The 14,846-nt window shown below is 58.3% G+C and overlaps 7 protein-coding genes across 7 annotated transcripts; 5 read left to right on the forward strand and 2 right to left on the reverse strand.

Annotated features, from left to right (window-relative positions):
- Window positions 1-342: 342 nt before the first annotated feature.
- Window positions 343-990, forward strand: OT_ostta14g01880 (DNA-binding HORMA; the record flags this gene model as incomplete). The annotated part of the gene is made up of 1 exon (XM_003082965.1): window positions 343-990. The coding sequence occupies one exon, from the start codon at window positions 343-345 to the stop codon at window positions 988-990; it is 648 nt and encodes a 215-aa protein (XP_003083013.1).
- Window positions 991-1,648: 658 nt separating this feature from the next.
- OT_ostta14g01890 (Malate/L-lactate dehydrogenase) lies at window positions 1,649-2,767 on the forward strand (the record flags this gene model as incomplete). Its single annotated transcript, XM_003082966.1, has 1 exon — window positions 1,649-2,767. The coding sequence occupies one exon, from the start codon at window positions 1,649-1,651 to the stop codon at window positions 2,765-2,767; it is 1,119 nt and encodes a 372-aa protein (XP_003083014.1).
- A 154-nt stretch (window positions 2,768-2,921) lies between these two features.
- OT_ostta14g01900 (Glutamate synthase, alpha subunit, C-terminal) lies at window positions 2,922-8,003 on the reverse strand (the record flags this gene model as incomplete). The annotated part of the gene is made up of 2 exons (XM_022982579.1): window positions 2,922-7,658; window positions 7,845-8,003. 2 exons carry the CDS (start codon window positions 8,001-8,003, stop codon window positions 2,922-2,924), a joined length of 4,896 nt encoding a protein of 1,631 aa, XP_022841351.1.
- Window positions 8,004-8,450: 447 nt separating this feature from the next.
- On the forward strand, window positions 8,451-10,949 carry OT_ostta14g01910 (Spore coat protein CotH; the record flags this gene model as incomplete). The annotated part of the gene is made up of 1 exon (XM_003082969.2): window positions 8,451-10,949. One exon carries the CDS (start codon window positions 8,451-8,453, stop codon window positions 10,947-10,949), a length of 2,499 nt encoding a protein of 832 aa, XP_003083017.2.
- Window positions 10,950-10,990: 41 nt separating this feature from the next.
- Window positions 10,991-12,280, reverse strand: OT_ostta14g01920 (Transcription initiation factor IIF, beta subunit; the record flags this gene model as incomplete). The annotated part of the gene is made up of 2 exons (XM_022982580.1): window positions 10,991-12,070; window positions 12,272-12,280. The coding sequence occupies 2 exons, from the start codon at window positions 12,278-12,280 to the stop codon at window positions 10,991-10,993; spliced, it is 1,089 nt and encodes a 362-aa protein (XP_022841352.1).
- Window positions 12,281-12,445: 165 nt separating this feature from the next.
- Window positions 12,446-13,399, forward strand: OT_ostta14g01930 (unnamed product; the record flags this gene model as incomplete). The annotated part of the gene is made up of 1 exon (XM_003082971.1): window positions 12,446-13,399. The coding sequence occupies one exon, from the start codon at window positions 12,446-12,448 to the stop codon at window positions 13,397-13,399; it is 954 nt and encodes a 317-aa protein (XP_003083019.1).
- A 389-nt stretch (window positions 13,400-13,788) lies between these two features.
- OT_ostta14g01940 (K Homology domain, type 1) lies at window positions 13,789-14,826 on the forward strand (the record flags this gene model as incomplete). The annotated part of the gene is made up of 1 exon (XM_003082973.2): window positions 13,789-14,826. One exon carries the CDS (start codon window positions 13,789-13,791, stop codon window positions 14,824-14,826), a length of 1,038 nt encoding a protein of 345 aa, XP_003083021.2.
- Between the last annotated feature and the right edge of the window lie 20 nt (window positions 14,827-14,846).

A 14,846-nucleotide genomic window follows, 5' to 3' on the forward strand; every position in this document is an offset into this window, starting at 1 on the left:
CGCGAGGCGACGCCCGTCGAGCGACGTCGCGCGCGACATCGCGCGCGCGCGCGCGGGCGCGTCGACGGCGGACGCGGGTGCGTCTCACGTACTCTACGTTTTTTAAGAGACCTTGTGCTTTTTCATAGGCAAAGTGAGAGTCTTCATCGGACGCGGCTCGGACGTCGTGGTGTAAAACGCACACGTCCCACGACGACGGGTCGGAATGCGACGATTTTGACCGTCGATGCGAGACGTCGACGACGCCACCGCGCGGTGAGCTTTTTAAATGTCATCCGCATTCGTCGCGTGCGTCGCTCGCGGTCGCGTCGCGATTCCGCGACGCCTCGCGCCCCGGTCGCGATGTCCACCGAGCCCGCGTCGAAAGCGATCGCGCTGCGGGGCTCCACCGACCACGTCGTCGAGTTCTTCGGGTACGCCGTGAACAGCGTGCTGTACCAACGCGGGGTGTATCCGCCCGAGTCGTTCGAGCGTAAGAGCAAGTACGGGATAGGGGTCATGGTGACCTCGGAACCGAAGTTGAGGGAGTACTTAGTGAACGTCCTCGAGCGCGTCGATCAGTGGTTGATGGAGAGCGATCTGAGGAAGCTGGTGCTGGTGCTCGCGGACGCGCGCACGGGGGCGACGGTGGAGCGTTGGGCGTTCGACGTGCAGACTGATGGAAGCAAGACGAGACGGGACGGGGAGAACGCGGGAGACGCAAACGGAGAAGAAACGATGAAGACGGAGAAGACGGAGAAGGAGATCATGCAGGAGATTCAGGCGATCATCCGTCAGATCACGGCGTCGGTGTCGTTTTTGCCTCTGCTCGACCGAGAGTGCGCGTTCGAGCTCCTGGCGTACACGGATAAAGAGAGCGCGACGCCGGACGAGTGCGAGGAGAGCGATCCGAAGTACGTTCGCGACGGGGTGGAGATGCGTCTACGATCGTTTAGCACGAAAATTCACAAGATCGAGGCGGGGGTGTCCTACAAGACGGATGACGCGTAGATTTGCCCCACGAGTTTTCTACGCCGATAGAGTGTAACAAAGAGAGACGTCATCCGAAGCACTTTTTCACTGAGAATTTCGGCGCGTCGCTTCGCGAAGGCAAAAGAGAAACCACACCGTGAGGACACCGTCCGAACGACCCAATGAAACCAAAAGAGAAACCAAGCGTCAGCCGGGATTCCCACCGAGTTCCCTCGGTAGTACTAATCAGCCACAACCAGGCTTAACTTCCGTGTGCTGATGGGAACGGGTGCTTTACTGGTGCGATGAACGCTTGATGTGAACAATACGTGGGAATTTCTTTAGCCGCGGAACACGGGGGGTTGTCAATATGACATTGCGGGTATATTTTCATCGAGCAACAGACACATTCACGGTTCACGATTCATAATAATGATCGTATTCATTTGATAATTATTTACGCGATGCCACTATTTTCACCATCGAGTCCCCTTGTGCGACGATTCATGACTCGTCGGCGAATCGCCCGACCGCGCCAAGGGGGCCCTCGACGGTTACCCCCCTGAATTGGATAGCACTCTTCTCGACCCATCGAACGTCGACGACGGGCGCGTGACGTCGCGCGACGCCGCACACTTCATCGCATCAGACGCACGTCCGTCGCACCCACCGAACCACGTCCATCACACCGAAGATGATGGCCCTCACGCAGTCCCAAGCGCTCGTCTCTCGCCAGACCACGCGCGTGTCCACGAAGTCATCCAAGCGCACCGCGAAGCGCTCGACGACGGTCCGCGCGGCGGTGGCGACCGCGGGGGCGACCCAGGTCCCGATCGATGAACTCAAGTCCACGACGCTCCGTGCGATTCGCGGGATCGGGTACGACGAGAAGGACGCCGCGGTCATCTTGGACGTCTTGATGTACGCGCAGCTTCGCGGGAACAACCAAGGCATCATCAAGGTCACGACGAACGGCCTCGCCAAGGACCCGGAGGCGAAGCCGATGAAGATCACGCATGAATCTAAGCTCTCGGCGGCGATCGACGGTCAAAAGACGCAGGGCATGATCGTGCTCGCGGAGGCGACGCGCATCGCGCACGAAAAGGCCAAGGAGCATGGTTTCGGCATCTGCGGCACGTGCAACACCTTCACGAGCACCGGTGCACTCGGATACTACGTCAAGAAGGTTGCGGACGAGGGTATGATCGCGTTGTGCTTCGCGCAATCCCCGGAGTTCGTCGCTCCGGCTGGCGCGGCCAAGGGCATCTTTGGTACCAACCCGATCGGCGTCGGCATGCCGTCCTCGCAAGGCTCCATGGTGCTCGACATGGCAACGAGCGCGTACAGCTGGTTCGGAGTCCTCGAGGCCAAGACGGCTGGTCGCCAGCTTCCGGAAGGTGCGGCTCAAGACAAGAACGGCGTGATGACCACGGATCCGAACGAAGTCGTCGACGGCGGCGCCATTCGCACCTTTGATGGCGGCTATAAGAGCAGCAACTTGGCCTTGATCATCGAACTCCTCGCTGGCCCGCTCGTCGGCGCCGCCATCGATTCCAAGCTCACGGCGAAGAACTGGGGTAACTTGATCATGGTGATCGACCCGAAGATGCTCGGTCAAGCGGACTTTGAAAAGAACGCTGCGTTTGTCATGAACCGCGTCAAGAACGCGCCGAAGCAACCAGGCGTCGACCAAATCAACCTCCCAGGGGAACGCGGTGACGCTCTGGCCAAGGCAAATGAAGCCGCCGGTGTCGTGGACGTCGAAACTAACCTCTGGAACGATTTGAAGAAGGCAGCTGAGGCGTTCTCTGGCTAATTCCCTCGACGGCACATCACATTTCCTATCACGCGCGCGAGAAACGACGAGACGCATTAGATAATTTTGATTCGTTTTAATGGTACTGAATGTATTTCTCTAACAACTCTTTGTGCTGCGCGTGCTTCGCTTAAGGAATGAAATATTGGCGCGCTTACGCAGTAGTGGCAACTTCCGTCGGCGTGCTGGTAGCCTCAGGAGTGTTTGCCTCGGACGGCGGCACCAATTGCCAGAACTTCGGCAAGTAGGAGGCCCAGTCGGCGAGGATAGCCTTCGCCTTCGGAGAGTTCGTCTTCTCAGCGTGCGCACTGATGAGACCCTTGAGTTGAGCCTCACCAGCCGGCGTGCAGACGCGCTGCATGGCGACAATCTCACCGTTGACCTTCGCTTGGAACGCGCCATCCTCGTCGAGGAAGTAACCAATACCACCCGTCATACCCGCACCCACGTTGCGTCCGACCGGACCGAGGACGACGACGCAGCCACCAGTCATGTACTCGCAGCAGTGATCGCCAGTACCTTCTACGACCGCTTCACCGAGCGAGTTACGCACGGCGAAGCGCTCACCGGCACGGCCACTGATGAACACCTGACCACCAGTGGCACCGTACAAGCACGCGTTACCGGCAATGCTCGCCGAATCCGGCGCGAACGGAGAGTTCGACGGCGGCATGATGGCAATTTCGCCACCACTCATGCTCTTCGCGACATAATCGTTAGCCTCACCCACAAGTCGCACCTTCATGCCGCCAACAACGAACGCACCGAAGGATTGACCACTAGAACCCTCAATGTCTAGGGTGAGGGAACCAGCAAAGCCGTTGTCACCGTACCTCTTCGCGATCTGACCGGCGACGCGAGCGGTCGCGGCACGATCGATGTTGACGATTTCAACCTTCTTCACCAACGTACCTTCGGTCTCGATGCATTTGATCACCTCCGGATCGGAGAGGATCTTGTCATCGAGAACGACGCCGTCGTTGTGCACCGGCTGGTTGATGCGATCGCTTGACGCACCACACTCACCGGAGGAAGTCGTGAGGAAGGACAAGTCAAGGGATCCAGTCTTCGACGGCGCCTTGTCGATTTGACTGAGCAAGTCGTTGCGACCGATGACCTCGTCGAGGGAGCGGTAACCCATGGAGGCGAGGATCTCACGCACTTCTTGAGCAGCATACTGGAAGAAGTTGACGAGGTCGCTCGGAGCGCCCGGGAAACGCGCGCGAAGTTCTTCACGCTGGGATGCGACACCGACCGGGCAGTTGTTGGTGTGGCAAATACGCGCCATGACGCAACCAGTGGCGATCATGGCGACGGTACCGAAACCGTACTCATCAGCACCCATGAGTGCAGTTTGGATCACGTCAAGGCCAGAGCGGCAGCCACCGTCCGCACGCAAGATCACGCGCTCACGGAGGCCGTTCTCGACAAGAGTTCTGTGCGTTTCGACGAGACCCATCTCCAACGGACCACCGCAGTGCTTGATGGAAGACAACGGAGATGCGCCGGTACCACCATCACCACCGGAGATTTGTATGACGTCCGCATTCGCCTTGGCAACACCAGACGCGACCGTACCGATACCGGCTTGCGCGACGAGCTTCACGGACACCTTAGAATCCTTGTTGACCATGTGCAAATCGTAGATGAGCTGAGCGAGGTCTTCAATGGAGTAAATGTCGTGGTGCGGTGGCGGCGAGATGAGCGGCACTCCCGCCTTGGAGCGTCGCAGCCAAGCAATGTACGGGGAAACCTTCTTACCCGGAAGCTGGCCACCTTCGCCCGGCTTGGCGCCTTGAGCGACCTTAATCTCAGTCTGGTTGGCAGACATAAGGAAGGACGTCGTGACACCGAAGCGGCCTGAGGCGACTTGCTTGATGGCGGAGGACGCGACGTCACCGTTCTGCATACCGCGAAGGTACGGGAAGCTCTCGGTCTTACCATCCGCGTCAGCATCAGAGATCGGAATGAAACGCTTCGGATCTTCGCCACCCTCACCAGAGTTGGACTTACCGCCGATGCGGTTCATCGCGACGGCGATAGACTCGTGGCATTCTTGCGAGATGGCACCGAGAGACATACCACCCGTGCAGAAGCGTGTGCAAATGTCTGCGACGGATTCAACCTCGTCGATAGAAATCGGCTTGCGGTCAGACTTGATCTCGAGTTGATCGCGCAAGCACGTGTACGGACGGTCGTTGCGGTGCTCTTGGTAGGCGCTCCAGAACTCGTCGTTCTTTTCGCCGCCACCGAGACCAACAGCCTTGTGAAGCAACTTGGACATGTCTTGGTTATTGCCGTGGTATTCCAGACCCGGCTTCACTTGGAACATACCGCGAGCTTCAACCTTGGCCATTTCTTCGGCTTCACCCGGGAAGGAAGATTGGATGAACATGTGCGTTTCCTTGGCGACTTCATCCAAGGTGAGACCGCCAATGCGGGAAACGGTGCCCTTAAAGGCAGTACCGATGACTTCCGGGCCAAGGCCGTAGCACTCAAAAATTTGAGCACCTTGGTACGACGTGATCGCACAGATACCCATCTTGGAAAGAATCTTCTTGAGGCCCTTGTTGATCGCAGCCTTGAAGTTGGTTTGAACGCCTTCGACGGAAACATCACCCATCTTGCCACGCTTGATGGCGTTTTCAATCTTAGGCGACATTCTCCAGGATCGGCAAGTTTCCAAAGCCAACCACGGGCACACGGCGTGAGCACCGTAGCCAATCAAGGTGGCGAAGTGGTGCGTGCTAAATGCAGAGGCAGATTCGACGACAATAGACGCGCGGGTACGGAGACCTTGCGCGATCAAGTAGTGGTGCACAGTACCGACGGCGAGGAGCGACGGGATCGCCGGGGAGTCTGGACCTTGATCCGGACGATCCGTGATAACAACACACTGGCTTCCGGCGCGGATGGCCGCGGCGGCATCTTCGCAGAGCTTGTCGAGGCCCGCCTTGAGGGCACCAGCGCCGCCACCAGCAGCGTAACGAGCCGGGATGGTCGCCGTCTTGAGCTTCGGGTGGTTCTTCACTGCATCCAACTCAGAGTCAAAGAGGACCGGAGTGTCGAGCATGACCGGCGGCGATTCCTTGCCTTGAGTGTCGAGCAAGTTACCCTTGGCACCGAGTGTCATCTCCAAGGACATGACGAGACCCTCACGAAGTGGATCGATCGGCGGGTTGGTGACTTGCGCAAAGCGCTGCTTGAAGTAATCGTAGAGCATGCGCGGGCGAGAAGACAACACCGGCAACGGCGTGTCATCACCCATCGACCAAGTCGGTTCGATACCTTCGGCCGCCATGGATTCGATGATCATCGTGATGTCTTCCGCGGCGTAACCAGCGCGAGCTTGGCACTCAATAAGCTGGATTGGCTCGAGAGTGTTGGCGGTGCTCGGCTTGATGCCCTTGAAGCGCTCGATGGATTTCATCCATTCGCCGTACGGGTGTCGCGCCGCAACTTCCTTGGCGATTTGTGTGTTCTCCTTGAAGTCGCCCGTTTCCAAGTCGGCGACAATCATCATCCCCGGACCGAGGCGGCCCTTCGAGACGACATTGCTGGCGTTGGAGATGACATCACCGAGGACACCCACTTCAGAAGCGACGTAGATGTAGTCATCGGACGTGCGCCAGAATCGTGCCGGACGAAGACCGTTGCGATCGAGGCGAGCACCGAGCTTCTTACCGTCGGAGAAGACGAGCAAAGCAGGGCCATCCCAAGCCTCTTGCATACCGGCGTAGTAATCGTAAAAGTCGTGCACCTCCGGGAACGTTCTGTCAAGCTCCGGGTGGTTGCGGTGAGCCTCCGGAACGAGCAACATCATCGTCTCCGTCGGTTCGCGGCCAGTTTGGACGAGTAACTCGGCGACTCTATCGAGGTTGGCAGAGTCAGACGCCGCCGGGGAGCAGATAGGGCGGAACTCTGGTTCGCGACCACCCCAGATCGGGTTGGCCATGTCCGCCTCCTTGGACGCCATCCAGTTCAAGTTGCCTTGGAGCGTGTTTATTTCACCGTTGTGGCCCAAGAAACGCATAGGCTGGGACAACGGCCACTTCGGAGTGGTGTTGGTGGAGAAGCGGCGGTGATAGATGGAGAACTGCGTCTCGTAATCTGGATCCTCCAGATCCTTGTAGTACTTGCCAAGAACCGCCGAGCGCAGCATACCCTTGTACACGATCGTGCGAGAACCCATGGTACAGATGTAAAAGCTCTCTTCCATACCAGCAGCGGCAGCCTTCTTTTCACACGTCTTACGAGCGATGAACAACTTGCGCTCAAGCTCTTCGCCCGTAACACCGGCACCAGCAACAAGAATCTGTTCGTGCACCGGGCACGTCATCTTCGCGAGCGGACCGACGACGGAACTGTCGACCGGAACCGCACGCCAGCCGAGCACTTCGAGACCTTCGGCAACGCAGCTCTCCTCGAGCAACTTCTTTGCATTGGCCGCGGCAGCGGCATCTGTCGGCAACATACACATGCCAACGCCGGAAGAACCTTCGGCGAAGCCCTTGATGCCTTGTGAGTCGGCCCATTTACCCAACAACTTCCACGGAATGTTCGTCATCACACCGACGCCATCACCGGAATCATTGTCTGCCGAGCACGCCCCGCGGTGCTCCATGCAACCGACCGCCATGAGGGAGTCGCGCAGCGTCTTGTGGGTGCGCTCACCCTTGAGGGACGCGATGAAACCGACGCCGCACGCATCGTGCTCCTCCAACAATTGCGTGTTATCGACCGCACCACCCTCGTACGTCGGCCATTCGCCATACACCGAGCCGCGCTCGGCAAGGCACACCGTCTTTGCCCGGTCGCCCGGAAGTCGCACCGACGTACACTTCGGCAGCGCTGCCGCCTTACGCATGCGCACCAAGGACGGAGAGTACTTCTGCGATCAACGTTCAAAGTCACGCATCGTCAGTCATTCGCCTTCAACCGCTCGTTCTTTGCGGTGCAGCGGCGCGCGTGGATCATTAAATAAATCTTCTCTTTGATGGTTCATGACTCGACCGATGGGGACCTTTCGAAAGAAGCCCTAAGCCCCTCGCGCGAGCGCGCTCGTCGACCAACGCACCGTCTTGCTGCCCGGAGCGGTGAACGTGGACGCTTGAGCTCTGGTAAGGTTTTGCCCACGCATCGCGACCGCGTTAACGCGGGATCGCGAGCGAACAGCGCAACGCACGGCGCGATGCGTCGTGTTGGGCCCAGAGGCCGCGATGGTCGACGCGCTCATCTCGTTCGTCGAGCTCCTCCTCTACGCAAGCTAAGGATGCGATCTCGAGTGCGACGATCGAATCGGTGGAGTGATAGAATTTACGATGAGCACTCGCTCCGACGTCGAGGGCGACGACGACGTTCTCGCGTCGCGACGAGCGCGCAGTGGTGTGAGGCGTCGACGCCTTGGCGGGGACGAGCGAGCCCCTCGGGAGATGTCTCGTATTCGCGATCGATGAACGCTGTTTATTTACCGTTACCAAGCCTCCCTATTGGTACATAGGGAGTCCCTACGCTCGAACGGCTCGACCGACGTCATCGCCTGGAGGGTCGATGGGCATTTCATCCAATCAAAACAATCACAAAGAAGCAGCCGTTTCGTCTCGGCGACCTCGATCGCCTTGTGACGGTGGCGAGCGAACGAGGCGCGAGTTCGCGTCGCGTCGCGGGCGAAAAAAGGGACGCGATGACGAGCGAGGGAAGCTATTCAAGCGCATCGCGGCGACGGAATATTCCGGGGACTCGGACGACGCGAAAGCGGGCGACGGCGGTCATCTTCGCGTTCGCGGTGTGCGGCTGGGAAAGTCTGTTCGTGTCTCACGCAGAGGCGAAGGGCGTGACGGAGACGTGCGGAGGCGGTTTCGGGGTGAGAAAGGTGCAGAGACTCGGAAGAGATGGATTGGAGATTTTGGTTCACGGTGAGCGCGCGCCGATGACGGCTCGGGTGAACGAGCGAGAGTGCGCGACGATGCGGGCAGCAAACGCGAGCGCGAGCGTGTGCATCGTCCTATCGGACGTCGAGTCGGCGCGTCGAGCGATGAAATTAGTGATGACGTTGAGTGAGAAGGGTGGACGCGATCATGTGCAAGTCTGGGCCTCAACGCTTCCTCCGAGACTTATTTGTGACAAGACAAACAACGAGAGAGAGACACTGCGCGCGCTGGAGACGTTCATCGCGGCGGGCGCGAGCGGAGGCACGAGCGAGGTAGCAGTTCGTCAAATCTTAGATGTTTTCACCATCGGTGACCGTGAGCATGAGGAAGGGGATGATGTGAAATTTTTCGTCTTGGATGGGATGGATCGCGCAGTGACTCACAACTCGCCTGGAGAACTCATCGATCCGCCGCGCTCTGGAAGCGTGGACGTCATTGAGCTCTCAAGTAACGCGGCCGAAGAGATAGATCGGCGACGGAATGAGCTTTATCGCATCAAATGCTGTGCGGGCGTTGGTAGATTACGATTCCTCCTGGAGATCAACTCCGACGCGTGCACGGTGCGCTCGCCGAACATGGACGTGAGCCGTCATCTTCGACGTTCGTCGCACCGATGCGTGGCAAAAGCGCTTGAGTATCCTTACGCTGATGATATCACGCTGGAATTCTCCCAGAGCGAACGAGAGACGTTCGAGACGTATCGATCGTTCTACAAAGGTTCATACGAGGAAATGTTGTCATCAAAGCGAGAGTTTCCGCTAAGTTTGCGATTCGATGCCGGACCGCGCATGAAGGCGACGGCGCGTTTTCGCGGCGTCTCATCGTTTCGAGACTGTAAACGCAGGAAAAGTCTCGCGGTGGAATTACATGGCGGGAGCGTGAGGTTGATGCCCGGTTCGCTGAGTGACAAGTTTTTGCTCATATCGCTGTGCATCGACGACCGATACGTAAAGACGCACCTGGTACTTTCGATGGCGAGGAAGCTTGGATTATTTCCTCATCAATTTCGATACGTTCGACTACGAGTACACACCCGCGGGACACGAGAGTTCGAGCATCTTGGTCTTTACTTACTCATGGATGACCCGAGAGCTTCGCTCGAGCGTCAGCACAACAGTCTATCCATTGTTGTACGCAGACGTTCGGACCCTGACCGTCGAACGAGCGATCCGGACGCCGTACCGGACGTGAAGACGTTTGGAGACGGTCGATCCGAAGTTGCTGAAATCGCAGCCAGAGTTAAATACGAAAGAGTCGTCCTCGCGAGTGAGCTTTGTGATAGCGACGCGTGTTATGATGATTTGAACGAGCTAATGGACGTGGATCTATACCTACGATTCATTGCTCTCATGACGTTGGTCCAAAACGGTGATTACGTGGATGAACTTTTCTTGTATTCGTCGAACGACTTGACACATAGATTCAAAATTCACGCGTGGGATCCGGACGACTCGTTCGAGACGTGTCATCATGGAGGCATCGACGCGATTGGCAGCTTCGATTGGTTATACTGTAGCGAGGGCGCGATCGATCGAGTGCTTCTCAGATCAAACGACATGGTAGTGAGATACCTCGAACAATTCAACTACGTAGTGCGGAACGGAATCACAGAGTTGGAGCTTCGTGAAATCGTAGACTATCAAGAGCGAGAGATAAGGCGTTTGCTCGTGAATGACGTAGACGCTCGAGGTCTAGAAGAACTGCGAAAGATGCAGCCATCCATCGATACTGCAAGCGAGGCCATCGATTCAATTGTCGGTTCGTTGAGATATTATGAAAATCTCGTCAATTTTCGACGGCGAGCCTTACTACGCGATCGTGACGTGTACGCTGTGTGGGATCCAGCAAGCTCGACCGAGTGGACCAAGTTGAACTCGACCTGCATACCTATCGACGTGCAAGCGCGGTCATACAGTAAAGTTGATCAAGAGATATTACTTCGACTCAATCACACGGGCTCTTTCGCGCTTAATGTATCGTTTGATCCGACGGTAGTGTTTGAAAATTCAACCTACATCGCCACGCAAGAGGAGTTCGTGCTTGAGGCTTGGTCACTGAGCGTTGAGACACCTTCGTGCATTGAAGGGGTAGTCAGCGACGGCTTCATCGTTATCAGTTCCGTGTGCGACAATCAAGTTACCGGATCTGTGATTTACAGCGTGCATCATCGGTTCTATCACTCGTTCGCAAACATCAACTCTCCTCGCTCGATGACGGTGCAAACTATGCGCGGTTGCGGTGTTTCGATCTAAACATCGTTTTACTCAACATTAAATCAACATTAAAAAGAGACCTAAGACATTTGTTCCGGCGCGCCCGCCTGTTTCCACTCCGGCTTGAGACCCCACAATCCCATGTTTGGCCCCCGACGCGTGAGTATTGCGATCTCACTCAAGTTTGTCTTCAACCAGTCCGCTGGCTGCTTTGACTCCAACAAAAGCTGCTTCATGCTCCAGTAAGGTTGCTTCTCGAACAAACCAAAGAGCAAGTTCTCCAGCGCCTTCTTCTCCATGCGTTCCTTCTTCTCCGTCTTTGCACCGACAGCGTCGGCGGTGAAGCGAACCAAGTTGGCGCGCTTTGGTAGCGGCGCAAACCGCATCTCCGAGGAGCTTTGCGTCACTCTCGTCTTCGTCTGCGCCTGTTCCATGCGCTCTTTGCTAACTCTATTGTAATCGACGTCATCGATAGAACTCGGACGCATGTCTAGCTTCAAATCAATTCTTGCTTCAAGTGTGATGTCTTGATGCCCGCCCAGCTTCAAGCCCTCTCGAACGTCTGAGAACACGTGCATCGGCATGTCCGTGGCCTGGTTGGCTAAGATGTACTTCTTCGGCACCGACGCCGCCTCTTTTCCGGTGAGTTCCATGACGCCCTGTGTCATAGCCTTCGTCTTATCCGCTTGAAACGGGTCCACAAAGATGCGCACCGTGCCCACCGGCTCCTCTGCGTCCATGTCGACGTCCATGTCGTCTTCCATCGACGGCATCTGTTTGTTCGCCGCCGCCGCGTCGTGTAAGACGCGCGAAACAAACTTCGGCACCTTGATGATCCACGCCGTGTGATCGGCGCGCTTGGTATCCAGCGCTGTGGGCCAGAGGTACGCCTTGAGCGCCACGGTGACGTTCTCTGGTATCGCCGACTCCTGCGTCCCGAGAATCTGACACGCCTGATGCCTCCAGTGCGCCCGATACATCGACGGCGGACCGTCTTTCCGCCACTCCGGTCTCTCGTACTTTTCCGCCCCGTTCCCCAATCGCACCGGATCCAGCAATCCGAGCACTTGCTTCACCTTGGCCGCCGACGTCCGAGACTTGGCCAACCACGAGCGAATCTCCCCCTGAAGCGCCTCCGAGCTCGCCGGGAGCTCATCCAACTGCGTCATAAAGACACATGGGCGTCGTCAGTCCGCCTGCGCACAGGTCGCTCGCTTCGATCGTCCATTCAGCGTCGCCAATCGATGAAGAAACGATCCCGACGATCCTTCGTCCGCGTCCTCTCTCGAAAGTCTCCACGCCGTCCACCACGACGAGCCCCCGCGCGCGGCTCGACGCCCATCGCGCGCTCGCCCTCGCACCTCTTCCATGATCGCTCGTCGCCGCCGTCCACCGGCCCGCGCTTCGAGCGGACGTCTCGCGCGTCGCGCCCCGCGCTCGGTCCGACGGTCCCGTGCGTGACGCCACTCATTTGTGTAACAAGGCACCTGGCTGCGGCCTCGAGAAAGCCGGCACTCGCGCGCGCGTCGTCGTCGATGTGCGACCGCTTCGCGTTCTTCGCCGCGCAATCGTGGCTCGCGCCCGTCGCGAGCGCGGTGGACGGCGCGATCGAGCGCGAGGAGATCTTTCGAGGGGCGTGCTCGTTCTCGCGAAGCGTCTCGGAACAGTACGGCGAGCAACGGCGCGCGAGCGGATCGTCGATGCATCCGAACGTCAAAGACGATCGATCGGGGGCGACGGCGACGGATGTCGATGACGCGGACGAAGGGATCGAGCTCCGGGGCGCGCTCGCCTCGGATGCGTCGCACGTGACGTTCGGGATCACGGAGACGTGGAGGGATCCGGCGAGCGTGGATGCGCGCTTCATCGCCACGCGGGCGCGGGCGACGTCGAGCGATGGCACCACCGGGTCGACGAGCGCGGCAGATAAGGAGCGCGTCGTGCTCGAGTGCGAGCTGGACGGGAAGCGGTACAGGATGTCCACGAGGACGTGTCTGGGAATCACGACATCACTCCAGGAACGGAAGTTTGGCGACGCGCACTCTCCGGCAAAGGAATGTCCGAGATATCTGAGCGTGATATTTCCGCACGTCACTTTGAACGTGTACTCTTCCGCGGAGGATGCGTCTTGGGACGGCTTACACGCGCTCGAGCGTGCGCTGAGAGATCCCGCGCTAGCGACGGAAGCCGAAGAGACGCCCACACAAACGTCAGCGTCGGCGCTCTCGTTCCTTCGCCCGGGCGACGTTCCGACGTCCATCGGCGACGACATAGAGGATGAAGACGACATCGCCACCGCGAGCGCGTTCTCGGCCCAGCGCTTCGCCGCGGACGCCCTCGTGGATGCCGCGCGAGCGCTCCTGACGGACCCCAACGCGTGGTCCGGCGTCTCCGAGAGGATGCTCTTCCACGGCGTCCGAGACGCCTTCGTCGACGCTCCACGATCGTACGACGTTCGCGTGTGCGACGACATCGACGACGACGCGTGAGCGCTCGACCGAAATCGTTCGTTTTCCTCGCGCGGTCCTCCGCGTGAAGCACCTCGTGCGAGCAAACAGTAAGACGAGCCTGACCGGCGGAACATCCTCGGCTCAAACTCGGCCTGCAACCGAAACGCGCACGACGCCTCGTCTTCACCTCGTGACACGCTTTGTGAGTCGATCGAACGCGCGTTCGACCGCGTTCGCGCGCGCGAGGGGTTTCTTTTCATCGATATCGCCGCTCGCTCGTCCTCGAGCGCGCTCGCGAGCGTCGACGTTCGGCATTAATCGCGCGCTCACGCGTTTTCTCGCCGAGGGGTCACCGCGTCGACGTGGTTTGAACCGCGTCCTGACGGCGACGCCACGCTCGAGTTTATCGACGACGCGGCGAGATGAGCATGGATGGGTTTTTCTCGTACACCGAGAACGATCCGAGCCTGTGGCTCCCGAAAGGGATCGTCGACGGGACGGACGACTCGACGACGGTCCCGTTCGCGCTCCCAGGTGGCCTGAGCCCTCCGACGGAGACGGAGAACTCTGAAGTGCAGGAGATGGCTCGTAGGGCGAAGATGACGAGCATTTTGCCAGATGAGCAATCTCTGTTACTCGGATACGCCGCGCAGGCGTTGGTGGAGCAGCAGACGGTGGCGAACGGTGGGATCGGAGGCATGCACGCACCGGCTGCGGATGAGTTGAACGGGGCGCTCGCCGGACGACTCCGCGGTCCCTCAGGACCCCGAAGAGCGGGACAAGGTGTAGAGGAAGAAGAGCAACAAGTGGCATCGATCGAGGTGATGGCAAACGGTGGGTTGAGGCTACGCGTGACGCTTCTAGCCGCCGGATTCGTCATCGGCGCAAGCGGCGCGTCCATTCGGGAAATCATGCGCCACACGGGCTCGACAATTCAGTCCTGGACGCAACCGCCGGAAGCCGGCGTGTACCATCGCCCTTGCCGAGTGTTTTGCATTCAAGGTAATCCAGAATCCGTGATGGCTGCCTCAAATCTCATCCATGAAGCCGTTGAGCGTTACAAGGAGCTGTGTGAGGGTAAGCGACGCGGAGAGTTCGTTCAACGCTTGCAGTACATTCGCGGGGTTGAATTCTCCTACCAACCGCCGCCCAAGAACGTTGTTCCAAACGCAGCTTCTGTGAACGTTTCGCGTACAGGTAATCTGACGTCTCCGAACGCAGCGAACGAGACGCTTCAGCTTCTCGCCGCTGCGCAAGCGCAGCGCGACGCAATGCAACACTACCAAAATCTCGCGGCGTCTTCGTACGCTGCCGGCCTTGCCGCCGGTGCAAAAATGCACCAACTGAATTTCAACAACATGGCACAACGAACCAGCGTGGCTTCGATACCAAATATTCCAAATGTTGACAACATGCAAACATTCTCTTCATTCTACTCTCCTTTTGTACCTCCGAGAAGTGAGTGAGCGATGTGTGAAAATAAATT

Source organism: Ostreococcus tauri (genome assembly GCF_000214015.3).
Source record: "Ostreococcus tauri WGS project CAID00000000 data, contig chromosome 14, whole genome shotgun sequence".
In the NCBI taxonomy this organism is placed as follows: Eukaryota; Viridiplantae; Chlorophyta; class Mamiellophyceae; order Mamiellales; family Bathycoccaceae; genus Ostreococcus; species Ostreococcus tauri.